The sequence below is a fragment of the Astyanax mexicanus genome, chromosome 3, assembly GCF_023375975.1.
Source record: "Astyanax mexicanus isolate ESR-SI-001 chromosome 3, AstMex3_surface, whole genome shotgun sequence".
Taxonomy (NCBI): Eukaryota; Metazoa; Chordata; class Actinopteri; order Characiformes; family Acestrorhamphidae; genus Astyanax; species Astyanax mexicanus.
The window spans coordinates 11,014,771-11,039,562 of NC_064410.1; the positions used below are offsets into that span (position 1 = coordinate 11,014,771).

At 37.7% G+C, this 24,792-nt stretch overlaps 1 protein-coding gene across 1 annotated transcript; it reads right to left on the reverse strand.

Annotated features, from left to right (window-relative positions):
• Positions 1–15,286: 15,286 nt before the first annotated feature.
• On the reverse strand, positions 15,287–24,774 carry LOC125799318 (golgin subfamily A member 6-like protein 22). Its single transcript, XM_049475800.1, has 2 exons — positions 24,508–24,774; positions 15,287–21,838 (listed from the first exon to the last, which is right to left on the reverse strand). The coding sequence occupies exons 1-2, from the start codon at positions 24,620–24,622 to the stop codon at positions 19,872–19,874; spliced, it is 2,082 nt and encodes a 693-aa protein (XP_049331757.1). The 5' UTR covers positions 24,623–24,774; the 3' UTR covers positions 15,287–19,871.
• Positions 24,775–24,792: the final 18 nt, after the last annotated feature.

Consider the following 24,792-nt stretch of genomic DNA (forward strand, 5'->3'; position numbering starts at 1 on the left):
CTCCTCTTGTGTCTCTGCTAGTTGGCTGAAGCGCCGCCCGTCGTGTGCTGCTCTTTTTTCTTTTTTTGTCCCCAGCTACGCCCGCGCCCCTCCCTTTTGCCTATCTCTCGAGGTGTCTGAATCTGAATGATTGACTCTGAAAACTTTGTTTTACGAAACTTCAATCAAAATGACGAATTATAAAGAAAATCTTGTTGAAATATGAAATCATATTTGCCTATGTTATTTTTTCCCCTCCCTCGGAAGGGCAATATCAGCCAAGGACGGCAAAAGGGCAGTTGCCCAAGCACATTGGGCCATAGCGTCTGCACGTCACTGACCGTTGCAATGCAGTGGTTTCCTGTCAAATTTGCACCCTTGTGGTTATTTGATATTTGCATCTGAGCCGAAAAAAGCACCCATCTTTTGTCAAAAGAGGAAGAGAGAAACCAAAAGCAATGTGAAGGGGTGAGGACCCTTAAGGGCAGTTATACCTTTATGCAAATTACATGTAAATCAATATGATACAATACAATTGGACAGAATCTATAAGTATGACCAGGGCTGGACAGGGACAAAAAAAATTGTCTCTGGCATTTTTGGTTTAGACCGGACCCTCATAATTAGTAGAGCACAACCGACTTGTAGTTTATGTATGTAAGCTCAATTCTAATTCTTCAGGTGCTTCCTCTTTTAAACAGCTATAACATGTATTTGTATCAGGCTACAAACAGGGCTGCTTTATGAATTCATTAATTTATGAAGGGAACGGGGACCGGGCGTGAGACAGAACAGGAGACTGGACATCGGGCAGGACAGGAGACAGAGCCTGGGCGGGGGACATGACTGGAGACTGGATGGGGCCGGACATGGGAACAGGGACAAAAACATTTACAGGGACAGACACAAACACAGTGACTGGGACGGGAACAGAAAAAACACCGGGAACAGGAACAGACACGGGGACCAGGACAGGGAGAGACAAGGGCACAAAAAACACAGTTGGGTGCCCAGGACTGGCTAATGTCTGTGGGATAGTTCGTGGAGAGCCATAGAGATTTGGTGGTGCATCTCAGACCAGACACTCTGGATGCGTCTCATCTAGTCGTCTACAGCAATAATCCCAGAGGAGCAAGCCGTCCATGCAGCAAGGGGTGGTTGATATCCCAGGAAAGCACTGGAAAGGCGTGAGTCTGGTAGATGCATTGGCAATTTTTAAAACAGTACATGTGTAAGAATTTACCCAGTTCCTGGTTGGTCCGCTCACATTGTCCATTGCAGGAGGGGTGAAAACCTGAGGTGAGGCTAATTTAACACTGAGGTGTTCAAAAAAGGCTTTGCAAACTCTGGAGGTGAACTGGTTACCATGGTCAGATAAAACCTCCTCTGGTATATGAAGAAAACCTTGTCTGTAGAGAGCTTGAGCAGACTAAAGGGCAGTGGGCAGAAACGGAAAAGGCACAAACTTAACACACTGAGAGAATCTATCTACAATCGTGAGTATAGTGGTGTAATTGTTAGAGGCAGGAAGATCAGTAACAAAATCAATAGAAATGTGGGACCAGGGACAGGTAGGGGCATTAATTATCTGCTGGATGAGATTTGGGAGTTTTACATTGGGCACAGATGCTACAGGAAGCGACAAAATCACATCTTTTCTCATGGTGTCCCACCAGTAACGTGACGTGATGAGCTGTAAAGTGCGAGACTCACCCGGATAACCACAGGACAGCGCAGAGTGAGCCCACGTAATAAGAAGGTTATGAAACTGGGGAGGTACCAGGTACCCTCCGGTGGAGTTTGGTGAAGAGAAACCTGTCTGATCTGCTCATCAAACTCCAACTGGATAGCTGCGACAGTGGCTGGTAGGATGCATTCTGGTTCAGAACTATCCTCCCCCTCGACAGAAAAAATTTGGGAAAAGGCATCAGCTTTGTTACGGTTGCAAAGATGGAACGAAATGGAGAAGTTAAAATGAGAGAAAAAAAAGAGACCAACGAGCCTGACGGGAGTTAAGACGTTTGGCGGTTTTCAAGTACTCAAGGTTTTTGTAGTCAGTTAACACAAGAAAAGGGTGAGTAGCACCCTCCAACCAGTGGCGCCACTCTTTGAGAGCGAGTTTAACAGCCAAATGTTCAGCCAAGGGAAAGCCATGGGAAAGAGTTTGGGATTGGTACCTGACCGTTGGGAGAGGACAGCTCCTAAACCTGTCTCTAAGGTGTCTACCTCTACTACGAAGGGTAAGTCTGAATTGGGGTGTTTTCAGAATGGGAGCTGTGGTAAAGGCTAATTTTAGGGCTTCAAAGGCAGATTGTGCGGACTTGGATCAGGACAGTTTTTATGGGCACTTTGGAGTAGAGCAGTAAGCAGGGAAATGATAGTACTGACGTTATGTCATGGTGACGCCTTAAGAACTGATAACTTTAGCATAGAGGTTATTTTTTAGGAATCTCTGGAGTACTTGACAGGAGTGAGCTGCATGGGTGAGAAATGACGAAGCGACCTAATATATCACGGAAGACGTCATTTATGAATTCCTGAAACACGGACGAGACATTGGACAAACCGTAACTCATAACCTGGTATTCATAGTGGCCACCAGTAGTGGTGAATGCGGTCTTCTATTCTTCACCCTTTCTTATGCACACTAGATTGTAGACACTACGGAGGTCTAATTTAGTGAAGTAGGACGTGCCCCGAAGCTGTTCAAGGGTTATAGGTAACATATTCATCAATGGCTTTCTTCTCCTCACGTGTCAGGTCGGATGAAGTCATCCTCAGCCCTGGAGTCGATCAGAGCTGTATCACGGAGAGAGACTGATTGAAACGAGATAACAACTTCTATGGAGAGTGCTTGTAAAATAAACACTTTAAAAGTAAAGAGATCTCCAGGCGCTGTCCCCAGGTTGGTGCCTTGGGTTTTTGTGGCCGAAGCCCACAGGTAGCCTTGACATGACCGGACCCACTGCAGTACAGGCACAGGTGAAGCTGGATTCAGCGCTGGCGCTCTTCAAGAGTTAGCTTAGCATAGTCACGACATAGGTTCAGCAAAGGAGACAGGAGCTGGAAACACGGGAGTAGAAGAAAAAGAAGGAGGCAATAGGCGTGAATGAGATGGATTATCACGAAGTGTGGATTTACGTGAGAGGAGTTGGTCTAGACGGATGGCTAGAGAGATTACCTGGTCCAGTGTGTGGCCGTCATCGCGACAGGCTAACTGGGCAAGGAAATCAGAGAGCGAGAGAGAGCAGAGAGATGACCAACTAGCTGTGGCCCAGTCAAGAGCTTTTCCAAATAAACAAGATACTACAAAGGCTATTTTAGCTTGATCACTACTAGGAGAAGAATTGCTAAAGAACACGGAACACTGTAGTAAGAAACCAGCACATTTATCATGGTGACTGTCAAAAGTTGCTGGCCTGCAGACGTGAAATGAAGAGTAAGAAACTACAGGATTAGAAGTCGCAGGAGCAGCAAAAGCTAGATTAGCCGTAGCAGGGTTAGCTATAGAAGCAATGGGAGTGGCCATAGCAGTAGCAGTAGTAATAGTGGAAGCAGGAAAAGAAGGAGCACATGAAGGTGGTAGTAAAGACTCTAAACAAGAGTTGAACACCCTGGCCGGTTTGCTAACTCACTGTTACTCTGGTTGAGGCCTACCAGCATTTGCTGGTGCTGCCAAAGTATCTGGTCGTGATTACAAGAACCAGAATTCATGGCCTCAAAGCCAGCTGTCTCCATGTTACTGGCTGCGTATTCTGTGACAAATACCAGGACCAGGGGAGACAAACGCTGGTTAGAAACATGGGTTTATTTACAGGGTTTGGGAAACAGGGGTGGTCAAAAACAGAGTTGCACAGAGGGAGTATTTACACTAGCTAGACCAGGGGGGAAATGAATAGCAATCAGTTAGTAGTCACTGTAGTTCTGAGCCTGAGACTGCTGGGAAACTGAGTCTTTAGTCAGAGAGTCTTCAGGAGCAGGCAGACTGACAGAGTCAATTGTGACATCTTGATTAACTTATTTCTTATTGAACTCAAACGTAAAATGCACATTCCTGGAACAAAGAGAAAGCCTCATTTGTATTTTGATATGGTGTAAATATAGCTAGCCTGCTAACTGAAGAAGCCTAAAGAGGAACACCACAAAAGACCTTGACATGGCTTTCAGTTTAACAATTCTACAAAGGGAAAATTATGAACATTATATTCCCCCTTTATTTCCATTTTTTCTCATTTTTGTGTGTGATGTTGATAAGTTGTAATAGTTCTTTATAAAAAATGCTCCAGTTTCTTCTGTCATTTTATATAATAAAAAATATAATAAAGATTTATAAATAATAATAAAGATTGTTTAAAAAAATATGGTGAACATAGAGATTATTGTAGAAGAAATTTACAGCACAGCAACAATTGTGTGGTATCATTAGATATTTTATAGATCACCACACAGTTCCAGCTATTAATCAGTTATTCCAGTTATATATTTAAATTTCAGCCTCCAATGAACCTCAGCTTTATATAAACAAAGAAAATCCTACTGATGTACATTTACTTGCTAGTTACCAAAACGATGGAACAGGATTTTTTCAGTAACATTAGTTGCTAAATACTAAATTTCTAGATGCAATAAGCTGACATCTGTAGAATGTATAGAATTTATCTGCAGCTCTATTAACTCTAAATACTTCTATTAGTCATCTAAGCAATGGCTCAGAACCGATTAAGGTGTAAAATCATTACATAATTTCAGCTAATGTAATTATAGATTTCTGGTGAAACAAAACCTCACATAGAAATGAGACACTTGCCTCAAACAACTTTAATTTTTAGCTTGATCTGCAAAAAAAGCAAAAAAGCAGTTCAGCTTCACAAATGATCTGTGAAAAAAAAAATAATATATATATATATATATATATATATATATATATATAGACTCTGTCATGGTTAGGTACAGCATACAGACACGTGTAGATAAATAAATTTTATAAAATAAGAGGCAATACCGTAAACAGGAGACAGTCCAGAGTTAATACACGAGATATCCAGCAGCAGAGATAATCCAAGAGGCAGTAGTGATACACAATCCAAGTCAAACACAGAAAATCCAATATAAGAGGCAGAGGCAAAAATCGGCGTTGAGAAAACAAAATCAAGGTCATACACGGAAAAACATACACAGTAAGTAAACGCTTTGTAAAGTGGTAGAAACCAGGCAATACGGCACCAATGAGTTCGTGAAGCGTCCTTAAATACCCTAGGGTAATCAATACACTGAGCTTTCTAGCGGAAGCATGTGAGGTGTCACGTGAGTAGGTGTGTGCGTGGTGTCAGCGTGTGGTGCATTATGGGTAGTGTAGTTGTTAGGCTTCAAACCACCCTTAGGGCCGAGTGAGACAGACGTCCAGACGTGACAGACGTGACAGACTCAAAATTACTTTACTTTCTTTACTACCTATTTATTACACCAGTGGTGATTGCTCTAAGACTGCAAGGGAAGCTCAGCTTCCCCTAAAATGTAAAAAAATAAGTGATTAAATATATACTGTTGTGTGTACATGCCACTGATTAAATATGCGCTACAACGCGCTGAACTTAGTTCAGAATCAGCTTATCACTGGTAACGCCGCAGCTTTCCTCTCACTCATTCCCGCAGCTTTACTGCGCTGCTTTAAACAGTGCGGACGCTGAGCGTCCACAGACTTCAAAAGCGGAGCAAAGCGCGCGGCGAAGTCATTGGATAAATGCTGGGCTTTGTCCCGCCCATCGGACGCTCAGCGTCTCTGGGGTCTATGGGGCAGTGGGCTGGCCTCGGCCGGCCCGGACGCTCAGCTTCTGCATGATGATTGGATGATCTGTCTGAGGCGGAGTCCCTTTTTGATTGACAGCGAAATGAGCGAATCAGCGATCTTTTAGTGTAAAAATCCATTTGATAGTCTTCCTTACGAAGAAAAACTTAGAGTTAAACAGCAGGGCAGACTGCTCAGATTACTTTAGTGTAAAAGGTGGGGAAAAGTAACAGGTATTTTCAGCTGTTCTGGTATGATAAAGTGAGCTGGCTGACTGGAAGTGCTGTAACAAATAAAATGTACTGATGGCCATTCCTCTTGATGAAACTATCTCAGGACATAAATTAACAGGGACCAGTAGTAAGTATTGTGTTATCATTAAATATAATTTAAATAATTTAAATTAATAAAGGGATTATTTAAGGAAATTAAAAAGGAAATAAATTTACCTGCATTTTTTTCCTTTACCAACTTTAAAGATTTTGCGTAATGTTTTTTTACTGATCATTTTATGTTTGTTCATGTCATAGCGTCGTTTTTAATGTAATTGTTTAATGTAAAGAATGGGTACCTTTTTGTTGTGTAGTGAAAACTTGAAAATAAGGCCTTTTGTTACAAAAAAAATAAATCTCAGGGAGAGTAGAATTTACGTATAAATAAAACTACATATGTTAAGATGTAGGCCGAAATTGAGCTTCCCCTCCTTGAAAGACCAGCATCCGCCACTGTTTCAGCTGGCAATGGCGGACGGCATGGTGAATTGTATTCACTGACAATGCTTTCTAGAAGTATTCCTGAGCCCATTCTGTTATTTCCTTGACAGTGGCATTTCTGTTTGAGGTGCAGTGACGTTTAAGGGCCCGGAGATCACGAGTATCCAGTAGAGTTTTACAGCCTGGACCCTTACGCACAGCGATTGTTCCAGATTCTCTGAATCTTTTGATGATGTTATGCACGGTTGATGATGAAACTTAAAAGTCTTTGCTATTTTCCTTCTTCTGAGAGACACTGACACTCTAAGACACTCTTTTTATACCTAATCATGTTGTCAATTGTCCTAATTAGTGTTAATTGGTCTTCCAGCTGTTCGTTATATGCTTAATTTCCTTTTTCCAGCCACTTATTCCTACTTGTCCCAACTTTTTGGGGATTTGTTGACACTGTGAAATTTTGATTCAACATATTTTTCCTTAAAATGTTACATTTACTCAGATTAAACTTTTGATCTGTCATCTATGTTCTATTATGAATAAAATATTGACATTTGCCATTTCCACATCATTGCATTCAGTTTTTATTCACAATTTGTTTAGTGTCCCAACTTTTTTGGAATCCGGTTTGTAAATATTAATTAAATATAACACAAGGAAGCACATTTCTTTAAGTGTTTTTAAATAAAGGATTTGATTATTAAAGGAAACAAAATCCAAAAATATCCAAACCTACATGACACTGTGTGAAAAAGTGTTTGCTTCCCAAACCTAATAGCTAGTTGGGCCACCCTTAGCAGCAATCTTTCACAGCACTGTGACTGCATTTTAGCTCAATTTTCTTTACAGAATTGTTGTAATTCCACCACGTTGGAGGGTTTTCAAGCATGAACCGCCTTTTTTAGGTCATGCCACAACATCTCAATAGGATTCAGGTCAGGACTCTGACTAGGCCACTTCAAATTCGTTTCTTCAGCCATTTAGAGGTGGACTAGCTGGTGTATTTTCCCAAAAGTCTTGGGGATCATCAAGATGTTGTCTGGCAAAATTGAAATGAGCCTTAATGTTCTTTTTGCTCAGCAGTGGTTTTTATCTTGGCACTCTGCCATATAGGCCATTTTTCTTCAGTCTCTTCTTATGGTGGAGTCAATAACGCTGACGTTAACTGATGCAAGTGAGGCCTGCAGTTCAATGGATGTTGTTGTGGGGTCTTTTGTGACCTTTTGGATGAGTTGTGGCTTGGGATCATTTTAGTTGGCCAGACACTCCTGGGAAGGTTCAACACTTTTCCATGTTTTCACCATTTGCGGATAATGGCCCTTATTGTTGTTTTATGGAGTCCCAAAACTTAAGAAATGTCTTTGTAACCTTTTCCAGATGGATAGATCTCCATAGTTTGTTTCAGATTTTTTTTTATATTGGCATGATGTGTAGCTTTTGATTATCTTCTGGCCTACTTTGCTTTGTCAGGCAGGTGATTTCTTGATTGAGAACAGGTGTGTGGCTGGCTAGAGAAATTGAACTCAGGTGTGATAAACCATAGTGAAGATTTTTCACTGGGAGCAAACTCTTTTTTACACAGGGTCATGTGGATTGTTTTCGCCATTAAAAATAAAAACCTTTCTTTAAAAATTGCATTTGTGTTTACTTGTGTTGTCTTTGAATAATATTTAAAATAATTTGATGAGCTGAAACATTTAAGTGTGACAAACATGCAAAAAAAAAACCGAAATCATGAAGGAAGCAAACACTTTTTCACACCACTGTATATATGAAGTATATGTTCGGCGGCACCTGCCATTTTTGGTGGAACAACATGTGCAAGCAGGGGTGCAACTACATACTTTTTGAGGTGTATGCGAATATACTATCTGCCAATAAATAGTTATTGGCTGATCAGGGCAAGTTAAACATTATATAGTTTTATTTTCTCAAACCCTGATCTGTGTGTTTTGATTTAGAGACGAGTCTTTTTAACCAGGTTACCACCATCTGCTTAGTTCAAAAATCACCGTATATCCAGATATGTTTTAACATCAGCGCTGAAACTCGCAGAACTAAAAAATCCTCCCCAGCGAGGCAGTGGGGGGATGTGTCAGGGGCTTCCCTACTAGCCCACCGCGCTCCGCAAAACCAGCAAGCTGATTGGCCTGAAGTTCCCCTGAAAGGCGGAACTTTATGCTTGAACTGGCTCCGTGAATAGCGTCAAGAGATTTTCCATTCACAGCAGCCTGTCTCCTCATTAATAATACTTAATTTTCCTGCATTGATTTGGCGCCCCCTCTAGTTCAGCGCCCCTATGCATCGCATACGCTGCATACCCCCTTTTTGCGCCACTGTGTGCAAGTAATACTTCACAACCTGGCAAATTTGTATAAATGGTTTTACAATTTCCACTGACATTTCAAGACACATTTTAAGGAACTCTGTGGATCACTCTGGTCAGGCTAGATATAAAACAACATCTAAAGTTTGAGTGTTCCCTGTACTTTGAAACATGCCACAAACCCCATCCTTCCCTCAGTAGGCCATTAGGGTAAATGTGTCAAGAATCAATACAGACCTTCAAACTTCATGTGGCTTCATATTATATCACAGTACAGCATAGAGAGCTTCATAGAATGGGTTTCTATGGCCAAGCAGCTCCTTCCAGTAGGGCTGGCCCGAATAGCGTTTTTGAAGCTCCGGATATTCGGCACTGATTGGCAGCGAATATTGGAATATTCGTTTTTAAAAAGACGGATTAAAAAACGGATTAAAGTGCAAAAACAAAAAAAAACTCACGGCCTCCTTAATTCCCCACAAAATTTTCCACTGACCCCAGCCGAAAAAAAAACGATTTTCCACCCTTTCCTCAGCTGGGTCGGGCCCAAGAAAATGATTTGTGATTGTGATTTTTTTTGCACTTATGCTATTGTACTGCTGCAGTGCAATACTTCGATTTTATATTTTGAAATTCGTTAGATTTTAATAATTTTAGTATTTTGAGCTTAGATTAGTTTGTTATTTTCCAATTCCATATTTATTTTTTCTGTTCGTTATGTTCTATCGGTAATTTACTTCGCGTTTTTTTGTAGTATACATTTTTATATTTTTTACTGCCTGCAGTTCAGTATTTCAAGTTTATATTTTGGAATTTCGTTAGATTATATTTCTCATAGCATTTTGAGCTCACTTTAGGTGGTTATTTTCCAATTTCATATCTATTTTTCTGTTATTATTAAATGTTATTAGCTTATTAGCTTGTTGCTAGATTATTTGTCATTTAGCATACAGAAATTCTCACTGATCTTTTTAATGAATGTTGATTTATTAATTTAAAAGCTGTACCTAAGTATTTTAAGCCAGACACTGTGTGTTTTATAGTGAGTTCATCTGCACATTTAAATGGTTTGTCCTGTAGGAAAGCGCAGCGATTTATATGCTAATACTGTTGTCTGACTGAGGAGCTGCTAGACTTTCTGTCAAATGCACCCTTAAACAGGAAAAAATCCAGCCAGAAAAGACCTGGGGTGGGTTTCCCGAAAACGATCAATCTTAGCGAATAACGAACGAACTAACGAATGACGTGTGTAAAGAACGAGCCAGTTCTGCGAGTGTTTCCCAAAGAGCTTCGCAACGTGAAAATTAACGAAGGAGGTTAAAGAACGTCTTTGTTGACTCCTCCCCCAAAACAGCGTACTCAATCGATCCACAAATATCGATTCAACACTGCAATATGCAGTATTTATTCACTATTACACCCTAAAAACGTAGAAATGTGTTGTAATTAACAACATTATACTCCTAAAGATACATATGACTAAATAAATACTAATCTATTTTATTTATTATTTATTATTATTTTATTTATTATATAAAATCTAATCTATTTTAAAACATTAAACTTATTTTTACATTTTTAAAACTATTATTGTTAATATATATTATATTAATATAAGATATTATACTAATATTATTAACAGTAATATTGATAGTAATATTAATTTATTATTATTCTAATTTTTCCTAAATCACCATCTCAGTTGGGTTTATGTCAGGGGATTGTCAAAGCCATGCACCTTTTTGTCTACTAATTCCATTTGCGTCAATTAGTTTTCATGGTTTTAATATTAATCGACAATGTAAACAAAAAAAAAAACATGGAATGAGACGTGTCCAACTTTTGACTGATATTTGCGAGCTGACACACCCCAGAGTTTGCCCAGATGAACTTGGTGACTTTGCAGCTTTGCTTAGACCGTGAGCATCATCTGCAGGAATTGACTGATTGCATTTCTTGCAGCATTAATGTCAAGAATTCTATCATCGCTAATCTGGATTTAAATAATTTACTCGTGGGTTTGATTGCCCAGTTAGACTACAAGCCACAGTTGGCATTATAATATAATATAATATAATATAATATAATATAATATAACTTATTCACTCATTTACTCACTCCTCAACCGCTTTATCCGTTAAGGGGCGCGGGGGGCGGGGGGGGTGGTGGTGGTCGATGCTTGGTGGCTGGAGTCTATACCAGCTGGCATCGGGCTGAAGGCAGTATACACCCTGGACAGGATGCCAATCCATCACAGGGCAGACAGACACAGACAGACACACAGACACATTCACTCACACCTAAGGTGCAATTTTTATCCGACATCTAATTAGCCTGAACTAATTTCTTTGGACTGTGGGAGGAAACCGGAGCACCCGCAGACACGGGAAATAATATAATATAATATAATATAATAATTATATAATATAATAATAATTATATAGTAATATAATTGATTATAATTAATAGTAATATAATATAATGTAATAATATTAATAATTATATAATAATATAATTGATTATGATTAATAGTAATGTATTATAATTGCTTCAAACACGGAAATTATCATTTTTCTTCCTCAAAATTGGCGGTCCCTGGTGTTTAAGGTGCTGAACTGCAAGTCGAGATCCCCTAAAGAAGCTCGTTAAAAATAACGACTAGGTGAGAGCACTCGTTAATCTGCGAGCGAGTTTACGCAGTACTTTAGTTACGCACGGGTTTGGGAAACACTCTTTAATTAACGATCAATCTTAAGTACGAGTTAACGAAGTTCTTAGCGTTACGAAGCTTTCGGGAAACCCACCCCTGATCCCGCACGTCTGCCCGACCGTCCTAATTTAGTAGAGCATTAAACTACAAATCTGAGATGTACCTGCTGTACTTCCTAATCTCTGCCCCCAAAACTGTCTGTTAGCTTGCTTGACAGACGCGCCAAATCCCCCCGCGAGCACGCGCGGTGCCTCGCTCACCGATTAATTTATGCATTGAGCTTTAAACGCGTAGCTGAGCTGTAACTGGTGAAATATCACAAAAATCACAGTGTGATTTGTTACATTAAAACACAGACCATTTTCTTCAGCCGAAACAGACAGGGCCCGCGGAAAGCGGTGGGAATTCTCGGCCGGCCCGAGTTCAGGCAGACAATCTAAACTCTAGTATGCAGAACTCTTTCTGTTCAGCAGAACAAAATTTTAAAAAGCGCATAGCTTTGCTTACTTGTCCAGACGCAATACTATTGTAATATTACTTTATTGTTCTACTCTTCTGCTGAGTTTTTCGTTTTTGATCTTTTGAAATTCGTTAGATTAGATTTTATTGGGCTTTCGGTTAGTTATTTTCCTATTTATTTCCTATTTATTTTTCTGTTATTATTAATTTTGTTATTCATTTACCATTATTTTAAAGAGCAGGCTCTTATTTGCCTCACGGAGTAATACTTTGACTTTTATTTCACCAGAAGAGACTTGACTTGACTCGGACTTAGCGCGAAGTGGAGCTAAGAAATGGAAAAAAACGAATATCCGAATACCAAAATTAAAAACCGAATACCTACTCAACCAGCGAATATCCGAATACCCGATTATTCGGGTCCAGTCCTACCTTCCAGGCAGAAAGGGGATGTCCAAAAAAATCAAGGTAAAAATGTGAGCAGAATTCCAAAAAACAGGTAAAGACAAGACACACAGAATGCTTTGAAAGACATTGCACCAAGATCCAGGTGCGACACTCATTTATAAATAAGTAATTGAAAACAGGTGTCGAAAAGCAAGTGACCTCCAGGGTCAGTTGTAACATAACACTTTATCTGTGTGTGTGTGTGAGCTTGTGTTTAGTGCACAGGTAAAGTTAAATGATGACCAAGTGGCTGATTGTGTGTAACTGCACACTGTGATTTGCACTTTTTTCTTAGTGAAACACATGATTTACAAAACGCTGTTGATGTGATGAAAACAATAAATAATGTTAGACTCCATGTGGAGAGCTATGAAGATGATTTAATAGTCACAGAAAAAAAAATGGAATGTACTTCATAACATTGTACTTCAGAAAATTCTTAAAATTAATAAACATTTTTAACGCATTTGGAAACTACTATAACCTAGAAGATGTGTTGCTTTGTGTCATTATGGTAGCCTAAATGTGTCAAGTAATTAATACTACAAAGCACCACATTCTTAGATTGACCGTATTCATGAACAGCATCTCATTTTATAGCCTTTTCACAGCTACACTAGTTTAAAGTCCAAGGGTGAGTTTCCTAAAACATTTGTAAGGCTAAGTACTTTTAACCTTGTACTTTGTTCTTTACGTATTACTGGAAGGCGAACATCTTATATTAGGTATATCAGAGCACTTTATGCTGTTGGATCTTAGAAGTTAGGATAGCTGTGTAATTCTGGACCAGGCTTAATCCCTGTCTGGTAAAACAATACTGGGTCTTTCATTTCACACATTTGTAGACAATATAATCGGTAGAAATATGTAGATAAGGGGTAATATATGTGATTCATATTATTCATCAAGAACCTTATGTAGTTTAAGTGTGGCTATTACCTTTACAATTGATGTGTTATTAAAATCTCATGTAATGCAAACAACATGAACTCTGTTTGGTATAGTCCAGATTAAAATAGTTTAAAGTTTAAATTTTAATTTTAAAATAGTAATGTTTGACATTAAATAGAAAAACAATTGATGCGATTGCAGTTTTGTGTTTGAACGATCTTGCTGACCTACTATATTCATATTATATTTATATATTTATTGTCATACCTGATAAAGACTATGTAGTAAAATTATACCTAATTACATTATGCTTTTGCTGATTGAGCAATTAATAAACACAAGTCCACATTGTGGAGATCAAATCTTGTCAGGCACATTATGCTTTACAGTATATATGATCTTGATATGGTTTATATAATACACAGACAGTTATCCTGCATAAGTAAAATGTATATTTCCTTTATTCATGACTGGAATACATTTTATTTATGTTCCTTCTGACACAGGAGGCGTCTTGCAGCTGGGGTGCCAAAGCTGAAGCGCACAATAGGCTAGGCTACAAAGATTGTCATTTAGAACATTTATTTGCAGAAAATGAGAAATGTCAGGGGTTTAACGGGATCAGTCACACAGCTCAATTAGATAGAAACATGACAGAAATTTATTGGAATTGAGTTTGTATTATTACATATTTTTAATCAGCTTTAATATAATGCAGTTTGTTACATTAAACTTATTTGTAATAGTGAATATGCACAAATTGCTTTCCCATTTTAATAGCATTTCTTGTAGGAGAGAGTGAGGTGATTTGTTACAGGTTTTACTTAAAGTGACTTTAAAGCAAGACCATGACAGTAATGCTTCCAACTAATATATATATACATATATTTCAGGATGTGGTGCATCCCTGGGAACAGTCATTTTGGATCTGAAATATAGTATTTAAGAAATACATAGTCTTTGAAGAGAATACATTGGGGTAAAATTACTAATTTAAGGTTTATTTAAAATTACTTTACAACATCAATGTTCAATTTGAGCATATCAAAAGGTCACACACATGAGCACACCAATGGTACATTTTCTTAAACAAGGTCTAGCAAACCAATCACGTTCTAGCAAAGATTGAAGGTTTATTAGCATAATTAGCATATCTCTTAATTTTTTCCTTTATTGAGCTATTGCAGTTTACATTTACATTTGCATAAGTTGCAGCTGAATGCTTTAAATAACTACCCAATTTTGCTTCTCTGTGAACTATCTGCATTGTGGTAACTGATAATGAGCAGTTCCTGGGGAAATAATTATTAATGCTCCCTATTACTTTTTCTTAATTAATGCACATTTAACCCAACCTGCTTTTTTCTCTCTGATCCAGCTAGCAGGGATATCGATGTAATTTCTTTAAGCATACTCAACAGTTTTGGTCTAAAATTAAGAATGTCACATAGTTTTAGTGATAAAATGTAAAAATACAATGTACAATTACAAAAAAATAATATGTTGATAAGTGGGAGTGAGTTAATCCAGGCCCTTTGGCACAAATCTCTCCAACACCACTATTTTGGAAAAAATGCATCATCCAGTAGTCTTGGGCTAACATCATGCTAGCTGTATATACTCATAGTGTAGCTTACCAAAGCACTAAAACATGTGTGAAATGGTTTCAAACTTGTCATCAAAAATCTGTGATCATAGAAATTTTACTTTGAAAGGCAAAAAAACAGTTTTTTGAACCTAAATGTGCTAACTTTCATGCAACAAGACTTTGTTCTTTGCAGGATGAGTAAAATGGCTGACATTTCAAAACTAATTTTTCTGTGGTTCCCTAGAAACAGGCGGTGGCACAACTTCCCCACTGGCACAAATCACCCCACTTTCCCCTAATAATTGTGTAAACTTGTAAAAAAAAAAAAGTGCCTAAGACTTTGTACCTTACAGTACATGCTTCAAAAATACATCAATCATCCAAATAGCTTTTGCCAGTTTATTCAAAGAATATGCCAGACAAAACAGTTTTTTTCAAGAGTTGCAAGCAGAAAAAGATCAAACATTTCAAATCATTAATATCATTATTTAGCACTCATAAGCAAATACATTTCAACTAATAACTTTGAGAAGGCTCTATGCAAAGAAGTAGTTAGTTCAATCTGACTATGTTAAATATATATATTAGATATATATTTAATGTATTTAATCACATGAAAAAAAATATATACATACAATGCTGTGAAAAACTATTTGCCCCTACTTATTTTATTTTATTACACTTTCAATTTTCAGATTAACTAAAAAACTTTAATATCAGAAAAATATAACCTGAGTAAATAAAAAATATTTTTTTAAAATGATAGTTTATTTATTAAGGGAGAAAATCTATCCAAACCAGCCCTGTGTGAAAAAGTATTAAACCTAATAATGTTTGTGCCACACTTGACAGAAACAACTGCACTCAAGCATTGGCGATAACTTACAATGAGTCTTTTACATCTCTATGGAGGAATTTTTATCCACTCTTCTTTGCAGAATTGTTTAATTCAGACACATTGGAGGGTTTTCAGGTATGAACATCTTGTTTAAGATCATCCACAGCATCTTAATCAGACTTTGACTAGGCCATTCCAAAACCAAAACCATTGTTTTAAGCCATTCAGAGGTGAACTTGCTGGGGTGCTTCTGATCAGTTTCTTGATGTCGATTGGCCTGAGCTTGAGGTCATGAACAGATGGCCGGACATTCCTTCAGGATTTTCTGGAGGAGATCAAAATTCCTGGTTCTATCTATTACAGTAAACTGTCCTGAAGCAGCAAAGCAGGCCCAGACCATCACACTACCACCACCATATTTTACAATCAGTACGATGTTCTTTTCTGAAATTATGTGTTAGTTTTGGGCCAGATGTAAAAGTTTCACTTTTGTCTCGTCAGCCAAAGGGATATTTTCCCAAAGTCTTGGGGATCATCAAGATCAAATGTAAGGGAGGTCTTTATGTTATTTTTGGTCAGCAGTGATTTTTGCCTTGAAACTCTCCTATAGTTAAAATTTTAGACCGGTCTCTTTCTTACTATCATTAACACTGACCTCAACTGAGGCATTTTTACTTTTTTTACTTTTTCACTTTTTACACAGGGCCATGTGGATTCGAAATTGTTCTCCATTAATAATAAAAACCTTCATTTAAAAACTGCATTTTGTGTTTACTTGTGTTTTCTTTGAATAATATTTAAATAAAGAGTGAGAAACATGCAAGAAAATAAGAAATAATGATGGGGCAAACCACCTGTGTGTGTGTATATATATATACACATACACACACACACACACACACACACATACATACACACATACCTACATACAGCTCTGAAAAAAGAGGCCATTTCAGTTTCTGAATCAGTTTCTGTGATTTTGCTATTTATAGGTTTATGTTTAAGTAAAATTAACATTGTTGTTTTATTCTATAAACTAAATACAACAAATAAAAAATATTGTCATTTAGAGCATTTTTGGCAGAAAATTAGAAATGGCTAACATAACAAAAAAGAGCTTTCAGACCTCAAATAATGAAAACAAAACAAGTTCATATTCATAAAGTTTTAAGAGTTCAGAAATCAATATTTGGTTTTTAATCACAGTTTTCATGCATCTTGGCATGATATCCTCCACCAGTCTTACACACTGCTTTTGGATAACTTTATGCCTTTACTCCTGGTGCAAAAATTCTAGCAGTTCAGCTTGATTTGATGGCTTGTGATCCTCCATCTTCCTCTTGTTTATATTCCAGAGGTTTTCAATTTGGCAAAATCAAAGAAACTCATAATATTTGAGTTTCTTTTTTTTAAGAGCTGTATTTATCACTGTGAATCAAATCATAATCAATGAATGAAAATCATTTATCATTTCATAGCATGAAACTTTGATCACTGATCTTAGAAACTGTATTGATTGGCTGTATTAAAAACAATATAGATATGTTTTGATCATTCCACTGATTAATTCTATTGCGTAAAAGAAGCAGGTTTGTGAGGCTTAGTCATGGTAGGGTTCTATCGAAGCCAACCTTGTAGAAAAAGTTGATATTTTGTATTCTAAAACCTGATTTGACCATGCTTCAAATTTTAACAGCACTTTTAAAATAGTAAATTTTTGTCAGGGTTTCATATCTACCCTACTTTTTCTGTGTTTACATTTTACAGGTTTTACAATTTGGAAGGTGTCTTACAGTGAAAAGAAAAAATATTGTTAACAATTTGACTGATTGTGTCCCCGATCTGTTTACAGGTGGGAGCATGGAATTTACTAAAATCTCTTTGTATGATTAAGAGGCCGAGCCCAACTCCTGAAAACAACCCCACACCAAATGACCTCTCCACCAAACTTTACGTAATGAGACAAGTAACGTTTTCCTGGCAACCATCAAAGCCAGACTCGTCCATCAGATTGCCAGACAAAGAAGCATTATTTGTCACTTGAGAGAAAACCTTTCCACTGCTCTAGAGTCCAGTGGTGGCATACTTTACACCACTGAATCCGATGATTTGCATTTGGTGATGTAAGGCTTGGATGCAGCCATGGGAACCAATTCCATGAAGGTCTCTTTGCACTGAAGGCTACATGAAGTTTGGAGGTCTGAAGTGATTGATTCTGCAGAAAGTTGATGATCTTTGCACACTATGTGGCTCATCATTCCTTGACCCCCTTGACCCTTGATATTATGTGTCCTAAGTAGCTGTCCTTCAAAATTGATTCCATTTTGTTAATACAACTGGCAGTTGACTGTGAAAAATTTAGTAGTGAGGAAATTTGAACTGAACTTGTTGCACAGATGCTGTATTCTATCACGGTACCACACAGGAGGAGTTCACTGAGTTCCTGAGAGAGACCAATTTTTTCACTAATGTTTATAGAAGCAATTTTGATGGGTGACCAAATTATATTGGCATTATAATGTATGTTACATGAAGTACACCTAATATGCTACTTCCACTAAGCAAATCCTAAACTAGTTTTACCCAAAACCTATCCTAACCTTAACCTCAGGTTTAACGCCTAGCTCTAACCCAAATCCTGGCCTTAATCCTAACCTTATCATCAGTCCAATACCTAATCCTAACCATCACCCTGACCCTAAATCTGGCTCCTTAATCTCAATTTAATCCATTTATTGGAGCAGCATTTGAACATCCAATAACCTACTAGATTTTCAGATGCTGCTACTTCATTGATTTGTTGTTTATAAATTACTGGCTGATGAGTTTATTTCATTTAAAAAATACCACTTGAACGTTACACCCACAAATTTTTATGTATTTTATTGAGAGTCCAGCTGTGTGCAGTTTAGTCACAATATAAATAACACTATTCAGTGAAGGCCTCTTAATACCCATTGTAACAAGTAATTGTGTGAATAGTAAAAAAAATGGGGAGGGTGAATTCAGCATTTAGGGCAAAACATTTAAGTTTGGGCTCATCTGACCAGAGAAATTTCTATTACAGAAAAGACTGCTTATAGCTTGTGTATGTGTATGTACACATTTTGCCATTTACTCATTACAGCAGCCACACCTGACCTATGCATTACAATAACCCAATCAACTGAAGCAAGTTTAACTTCTATAATTTAGCTGGTTCCAAATAATTATACTAAACTGTTTATTTAACAATTCCACATATATTACTCCACAGTATTCTGATGTTTCAATGCATCATGGACTTGTCATTTACACAGTATTCACACAGTTATTTACACCTGATTCATTATGGCAACCAACAATAATAATGCCTTCAGAACATTAGCGTAGCCAGTAGCGTAGTTTTTTACGAGATGAACACAAAGCGTAATATAAATGCTAATGCTACATTACTATTTGGGAAACTCAGATTACACCCTAATGTAATTGTTTGGTTGCTATAGGCTTTTTATTCGAGTGATTTAATTAAAACAATCACTTTTTTAGGGTTTTAAAGTTAGAAACAGAGTTTCTGAAGAGCAGCATTCAGCTGCTGTTCTCCTATAGCTGTGAGTTAGTTAAGCGTTATAGCGTTAGTCAAGCTAAGCTACAGTAGCAGGCTAGCATTAGATACCACAGCTGGCTGTGTGAGTAGGCTAAGAGTAGGCTAAAACGTCTTTCATTAAAGCTACACTGTTCATTACTAAATCCATTCAGATGGGTTTACATTCTCGTCCTATTTGGAATCCTGTCCAGTCTAAAATGAAGCCTTTCTCTAAAGAGTAAAAAAGCTCCAGCTGTATATAATTAGCCTGTGTCTGGAAGCTACCATGCCACTTATTCTAGTGTTCTGTAACAAACCTCTGAGGCCCTCACAGAAAAGCTATTATACTGAAAATAAATTACACACAGGTGAACACATTTAAGTTTGTGGGTGTAATGTAAAAAATGTGGAAAAGGGGAGTGACTAAGTTTTCAAGGCACCTGTCGGGTCTATCTATTGCCTCCATTACTCAAATTAATCAACTACTTAAATGAATAACTCCATCTTGTGTTTAAAAGATTGAATGATAAAACACATGTCTCAAATGAACACTCTATAAAACACCTATTGACCTTTTCAATTATCTTTTGCTTCCTTCTTTGACCCACAAACCCAATTGACAAATCTATCTACACCTCGACCTGGTCTTGTTCTGTCTGCCTCTGCTTTTTCAAAACCCTCTTCAAATCCTTTTTCTTTTGCTTCTTTAACTTTTTCATCAAGTTGCACATTAAAATCTGACTCTGCTTTTTCAAAACCCTCTTTACATCCTTTATCTTTTGCTTCTTTAACTTTTTCATCAAGTTGCGCATTAAACTCTGCCTCTGCTTTTTTTCTTGCTGCGAGTTCAGTCTGAGTCTTCAGCTCATTCATCTCCTTCTTGTGAGTTTCTTTAAGGAATTCAATGTTTATCTTTTCTTCATCCTTTCGTTTTTGCTCCTTTAACACTTTCTCTCTTTCAAACGTATCTTGCTGTTTCTGCAGCTGATCTTTCAGTTCCTTTTGGAACTGTTCATCTCTTTTTCTTTTTTCTTCCTCCTCTTTTTCTCTCTCTGCTTTCATTTTTTCTTCCATCTTTCTTAACTTCTCATTTGCTTCAGTCTCTATCCTCTTCTTCTCTTTTTCTTCTGTCTCCTTTCTCTCCTTTTCTTTAATTTCTCGCTCCGTTTTTTCTTTTTGTTTTTCCCATTCATAATTTTTTTGTTTTCTGATCTGCTGTAAATTCAATTCCTCAATAGATGCCATTTTTTTCTCCCAACACCACTGCTGTTCCTCTCTCCTCTTCTCCTCGTCCTTTATCCTCTCCCATTCTCTCTGCTGAGCTAACAGTTGCTCCTGCAGCTCCTTCTTTTTACTTTCCTCTGCATGTTTAATTTTCTCTTCTAATTCTCTTATTCTTTTCTCCTCCTCTTGTTTCTTTCTTTCGTACTCCTTCTGTAAGTTCTGCTGATTTTCCTTTTCTTTTTGTATTAATCGTCTTTCTCTCTCAATATTCTCTTTTTCTTCGCTCTGTTGGTTTTTCCAATCTTCTTCTGCCTTTCTTCTCTGCTCCTCCTCTTGATCTCTCCGTCTCTGATCGTCCTCTCTTTGTTTTTCCCACTGTTTTCTGGTTTCCTCCCTTTCTCTGTTTATTTGAACTATCCACTCTTTCATTTGTTTTTCATCCTCTTCTCTTCTTTTCTTGAAATCTTCTCTTTGTATCAGTTCTCTTTCTGTCATCTCGTTTTTTATTTGCAGTGCTCTTTCTTTAAATTCATCCTCTTTTCTCCTGTCTGCTTTTTCTTGCTCCTCTTTTTGTTCTTGCATCTGTTTTCTCAGTTTCTCCAGCTCATCTTCATGTTTGTCTCTCAGTTCTTCTTTCTCTCTCTCTATCTCCTCTTCTCTCTCCTTCAGGATTCTCTCCTGTTCTTGCTGAAGAGCTTTCTCCACCTGCTGGAACATCTCATTAGTGTAGCAGCTTCCTCCATTTACTTTCACCATGGAGTCGATCTTCTTCAGTAGAGCAGTGACCTGGGTGGTGTTGGTATTATTATTGTTGTTATTGAACACATGATATCTGTTTCCAAATTCAAGCAGGTATCTTTGTAGTTTAGTCCCAGACTTCATTATGTACTCTTCAATGGGTTTTCCTTTTAGTGCATCTCCTCTAGTGAAGAGCACAATCGTGTACATTTTAGACTTCTCCCCAAAAGTATCTTGGATCATCTTCACTGTGTCTTGCTCCTCTTGTGTGAAGCGCTGTCCTGCAGCCAGCACCAGCAGGAACACATGTGGACCTGGAGCTGCCATGGAGATGCATTTAGTGATTTCTTTAGTGATCTCTTCATTATCAACATTTGTATCAAAAAGTCCCGGAGTGTCAATTACTGTAATCTGCCTGCCGTTGACTTCAGCTGTTTCTTTCTGACACACAATGGTAACTGATCCACCAAAGTCTTCCTTAAACACTTCATTTCCCAAGATGGTGTTCCCAGTCGCACTCTTTCCAACTCCAGTCTTCCCCAGCAGGACAATCCGCAGAGTGTCATGGTTTTTGAACAGATCTGTACACAAGTTCCAAACAGAGAAACAACTGCATTTTTTGACATTGATTAGGTTAACTAATGTTGTGTATTGATATTTTGTCATGTTTGTAAACAGGGATGGATGGGAGGGCATGCAAACAATACATTTCAAAAACAAAAAAGTGAAAACAAAGCAGAGACAGAACACAAACAAAGGCAGCCATGAAACACAAATCAAGAGAAACAAACCCATAGAACTAGACTGGAACAAACTGAAAGAAACATGAACTGACATGAATCACACCAGCCAAGAAAACAGACCAGAGAAGAAAAACTAAAACAATTGCAGCACATGATCTAGGAATACTAGTGTAGCCCTGTTTTAGATTTCTGTTCTGGTTAGAAGATCTGTGTGTATGGGAGGGGTCAGGCAATTATGAGGTCAGCTGATGGGTTAAGTCAGGTATATTTATGGCCACCCAGAGTCCTCAGAGCTAGACAAGGTGAGCCTAAGCTGGGTGTGTGACTGCTTGGAGCGTGGGGCCTAGTTCCCTGAGAGTTTGTGATTTTAAGGCGGCAGAGTTGTTTGAAGTACCCATTTAAGCAGTGTGTTTATGGTGAACCACATGTTAAGAAGGCCACTATTTGTGTAGCTGGGAGTCAACACAAATAGACCCAGTCTTTCCTTGGTGTTGGTGACTTGGTAAAGAGCAGGCCTACCACTGTGCTTTCTTCTGACTCTTGTCCCCTTACCCTGTAAACTGAGTGATTGTTTCAGCGACTGGGTTGCTGGCTGCTTTTCTCTACTTATATTTTATTTTTTTTTTATTTTATTTATTTTTTTTTGTCAACTTCCCCTAATGCTGCGGCTTGAGCCATTTTTAACTTGAGTGTGTTGACTCACAGTTTACGGTACATTTGGGCCCTGTTTCTATTAAAACTAATGTTTGATTAGGGCAGCCTGTTTGCTAGAAGCCTTTTCTATTTTATTTTATTTTAATTCTTTTATCTTTTGTATTCAGGCTTGGGGTTTTTTGTAACGTTTGGTAGTACCAATTAGAGTGGGATATATTTTGTTTGCTCACTAATGATATTGTGCAGTGTAATATCGTGTGGGGGTTGCTGTGTTTTTTTTTTAGAATATAATCACGTGTGTAATTGTATCCCTAGTTGGTTCCCCAACATTCTTAACTTTCAAGCTTTTGAAACAAACACCTTACCAAACAACTGACAGTGTTCCCGGTTTTGTTGTAATCCTCAGAATAAAGATTTATGTATTTTTGCTAAAAATTGTGTATCAATTCTGTTTCTTTCGGAGCTCCCCTTTGCTCTAGGGTTAAACCAAGGGGTGGCGTAGTCTGGCATAAGTAGTAAGGGGGCGCCACACTAGGAACATTGTATAGGAACAGCATAGGAACACTAATGAGTAAGAGGGACTAGGGTGGAGACAAGGAGGGGAACAGAAACAGATCACAAACATGCAGACAGACAAGAACAGGACTAAAGCAGGACAACATGTGACATACAGTGGTGCTTGAAAGTTTGTAACCCCTTTAGAATTTTGTATATTTCAGAATTAAATATGATCTAAAACATAAACAGTTTTCACAAACCTAAAAGTAAATAAAGAGAACCCTGTTTAACAAATAAAACAAAAATATTATGATAATTTATTTTTTTTTAGGAAAATTTTCCATATTACACATTCGTGAGTGGCAAAATTATGCAAATCTCTAGAATTAAATTTAGAGTCAAATGTTAAATTAATTTCGAGTCAAGTTTTTTCAATCAATGGAAAGAAAATCAGGTGTGAGTGTGCAGAGCCTATTTTATTTAAAGTCCTCACAACACATGTATGTGGAAGTGTATCATAGCACGAACAAAGGACATTTCTGTGGACCTCAGAAAAAGAGTTGTTGGTGCTCATAAGGCTGAAAAAGTTTAGAAAACATCTCTTAAAAATTTGGACTCCACCAATCCACAGTCAGAAACTCAAAACCATTGTTACCTGCCCAGGGTAACTTCTAAGCAACTGATGGCCTCTTTCATATTTACTAATGTTAATATTAATGAGTCCACTGAACAACTATGGTGTGTATGGCAGGATTACAAGGAGAAAGCCACTGCTCTCCAAAAAGAACATTGCTGCTCGTCTGCAGTTTGCTAAAGATCACCTGGACTAGGCAGAAGGCGAGTGGAGGAATGTTTTGTGGACAGATGAGAGCGAAAAATAACTTTTTTATTTAAATGAAAAATATTATGTCTGGAGAAAGAAAAACGCTGCATTTCTGTGAAACACGGTGGTGGTAGTAGTATCATGGTTTTGGCCTGTTTTGCTGCCATACTAGCCCAGATGCAGCAAAACAGGCCAAAACCATGATACTACTACCACCATGTTTCACAGAAATGCAGCGTTTTTCTTTCTCCAGACATAATATTTTTCATTTAAATTGACAGTGGGTCAATCCTGAAATCAAAGGTTCACATACTTTTGCCACTCACAAATATGTAATATTGGATCATTTACAACAAATAAATGACTCATTTGTTTCATTTCTATTTGGTATACTCTATCTACTTTTTGTGTGAAAATCTTAGCATGTTTTCGGTCATAATTATGCAGAAAGTTCTAAAGCATTCAACAACTTCCAAGCACCACTGTTTAAATATTGCACTGTTATTATTCTTAAAAAAGGAATATTCCTTACCTTCTTGTTGATCCTTGTTCCTTGACTGGAGATCACTGATTTCTTTTAGTAGATTTTCAATTTTCCTTTTGTACTTCAGCTGTGTTTCAACCTGAGCATCAAAATACTTAGCCATGGTGTAATAACAATCTCCAATATCTCTAAACAGCTTCTTTAAAGGTCACCTTCCGTCGTTTTTTCTTTCATTTTAAAATGTCTAGTTGTGGTCTCTAGTATGAATGAATGACATGTGAGCCGTTTTTGTAAAAAAAAAGTGCTCAGGTGTCTCTGTATAGCTCTTTTTTA

Bases quoted from the DNA above. Each gene is read 5' to 3' on its own strand.
- LOC125799318 (XM_049475800.1), bottom strand. From the start codon at position 24,622: ATGGCTAAGTATTTTGATGCTCAGGTTGAAACACAGCTGAAGTACAAA. The intron at 21,839-24,507 runs GTAAGGAATATT...ACTTGTGTACAG, and splicing joins GAACAAGGATCAACAAGAAG to ATCTGTTCAAAAACCATGAC.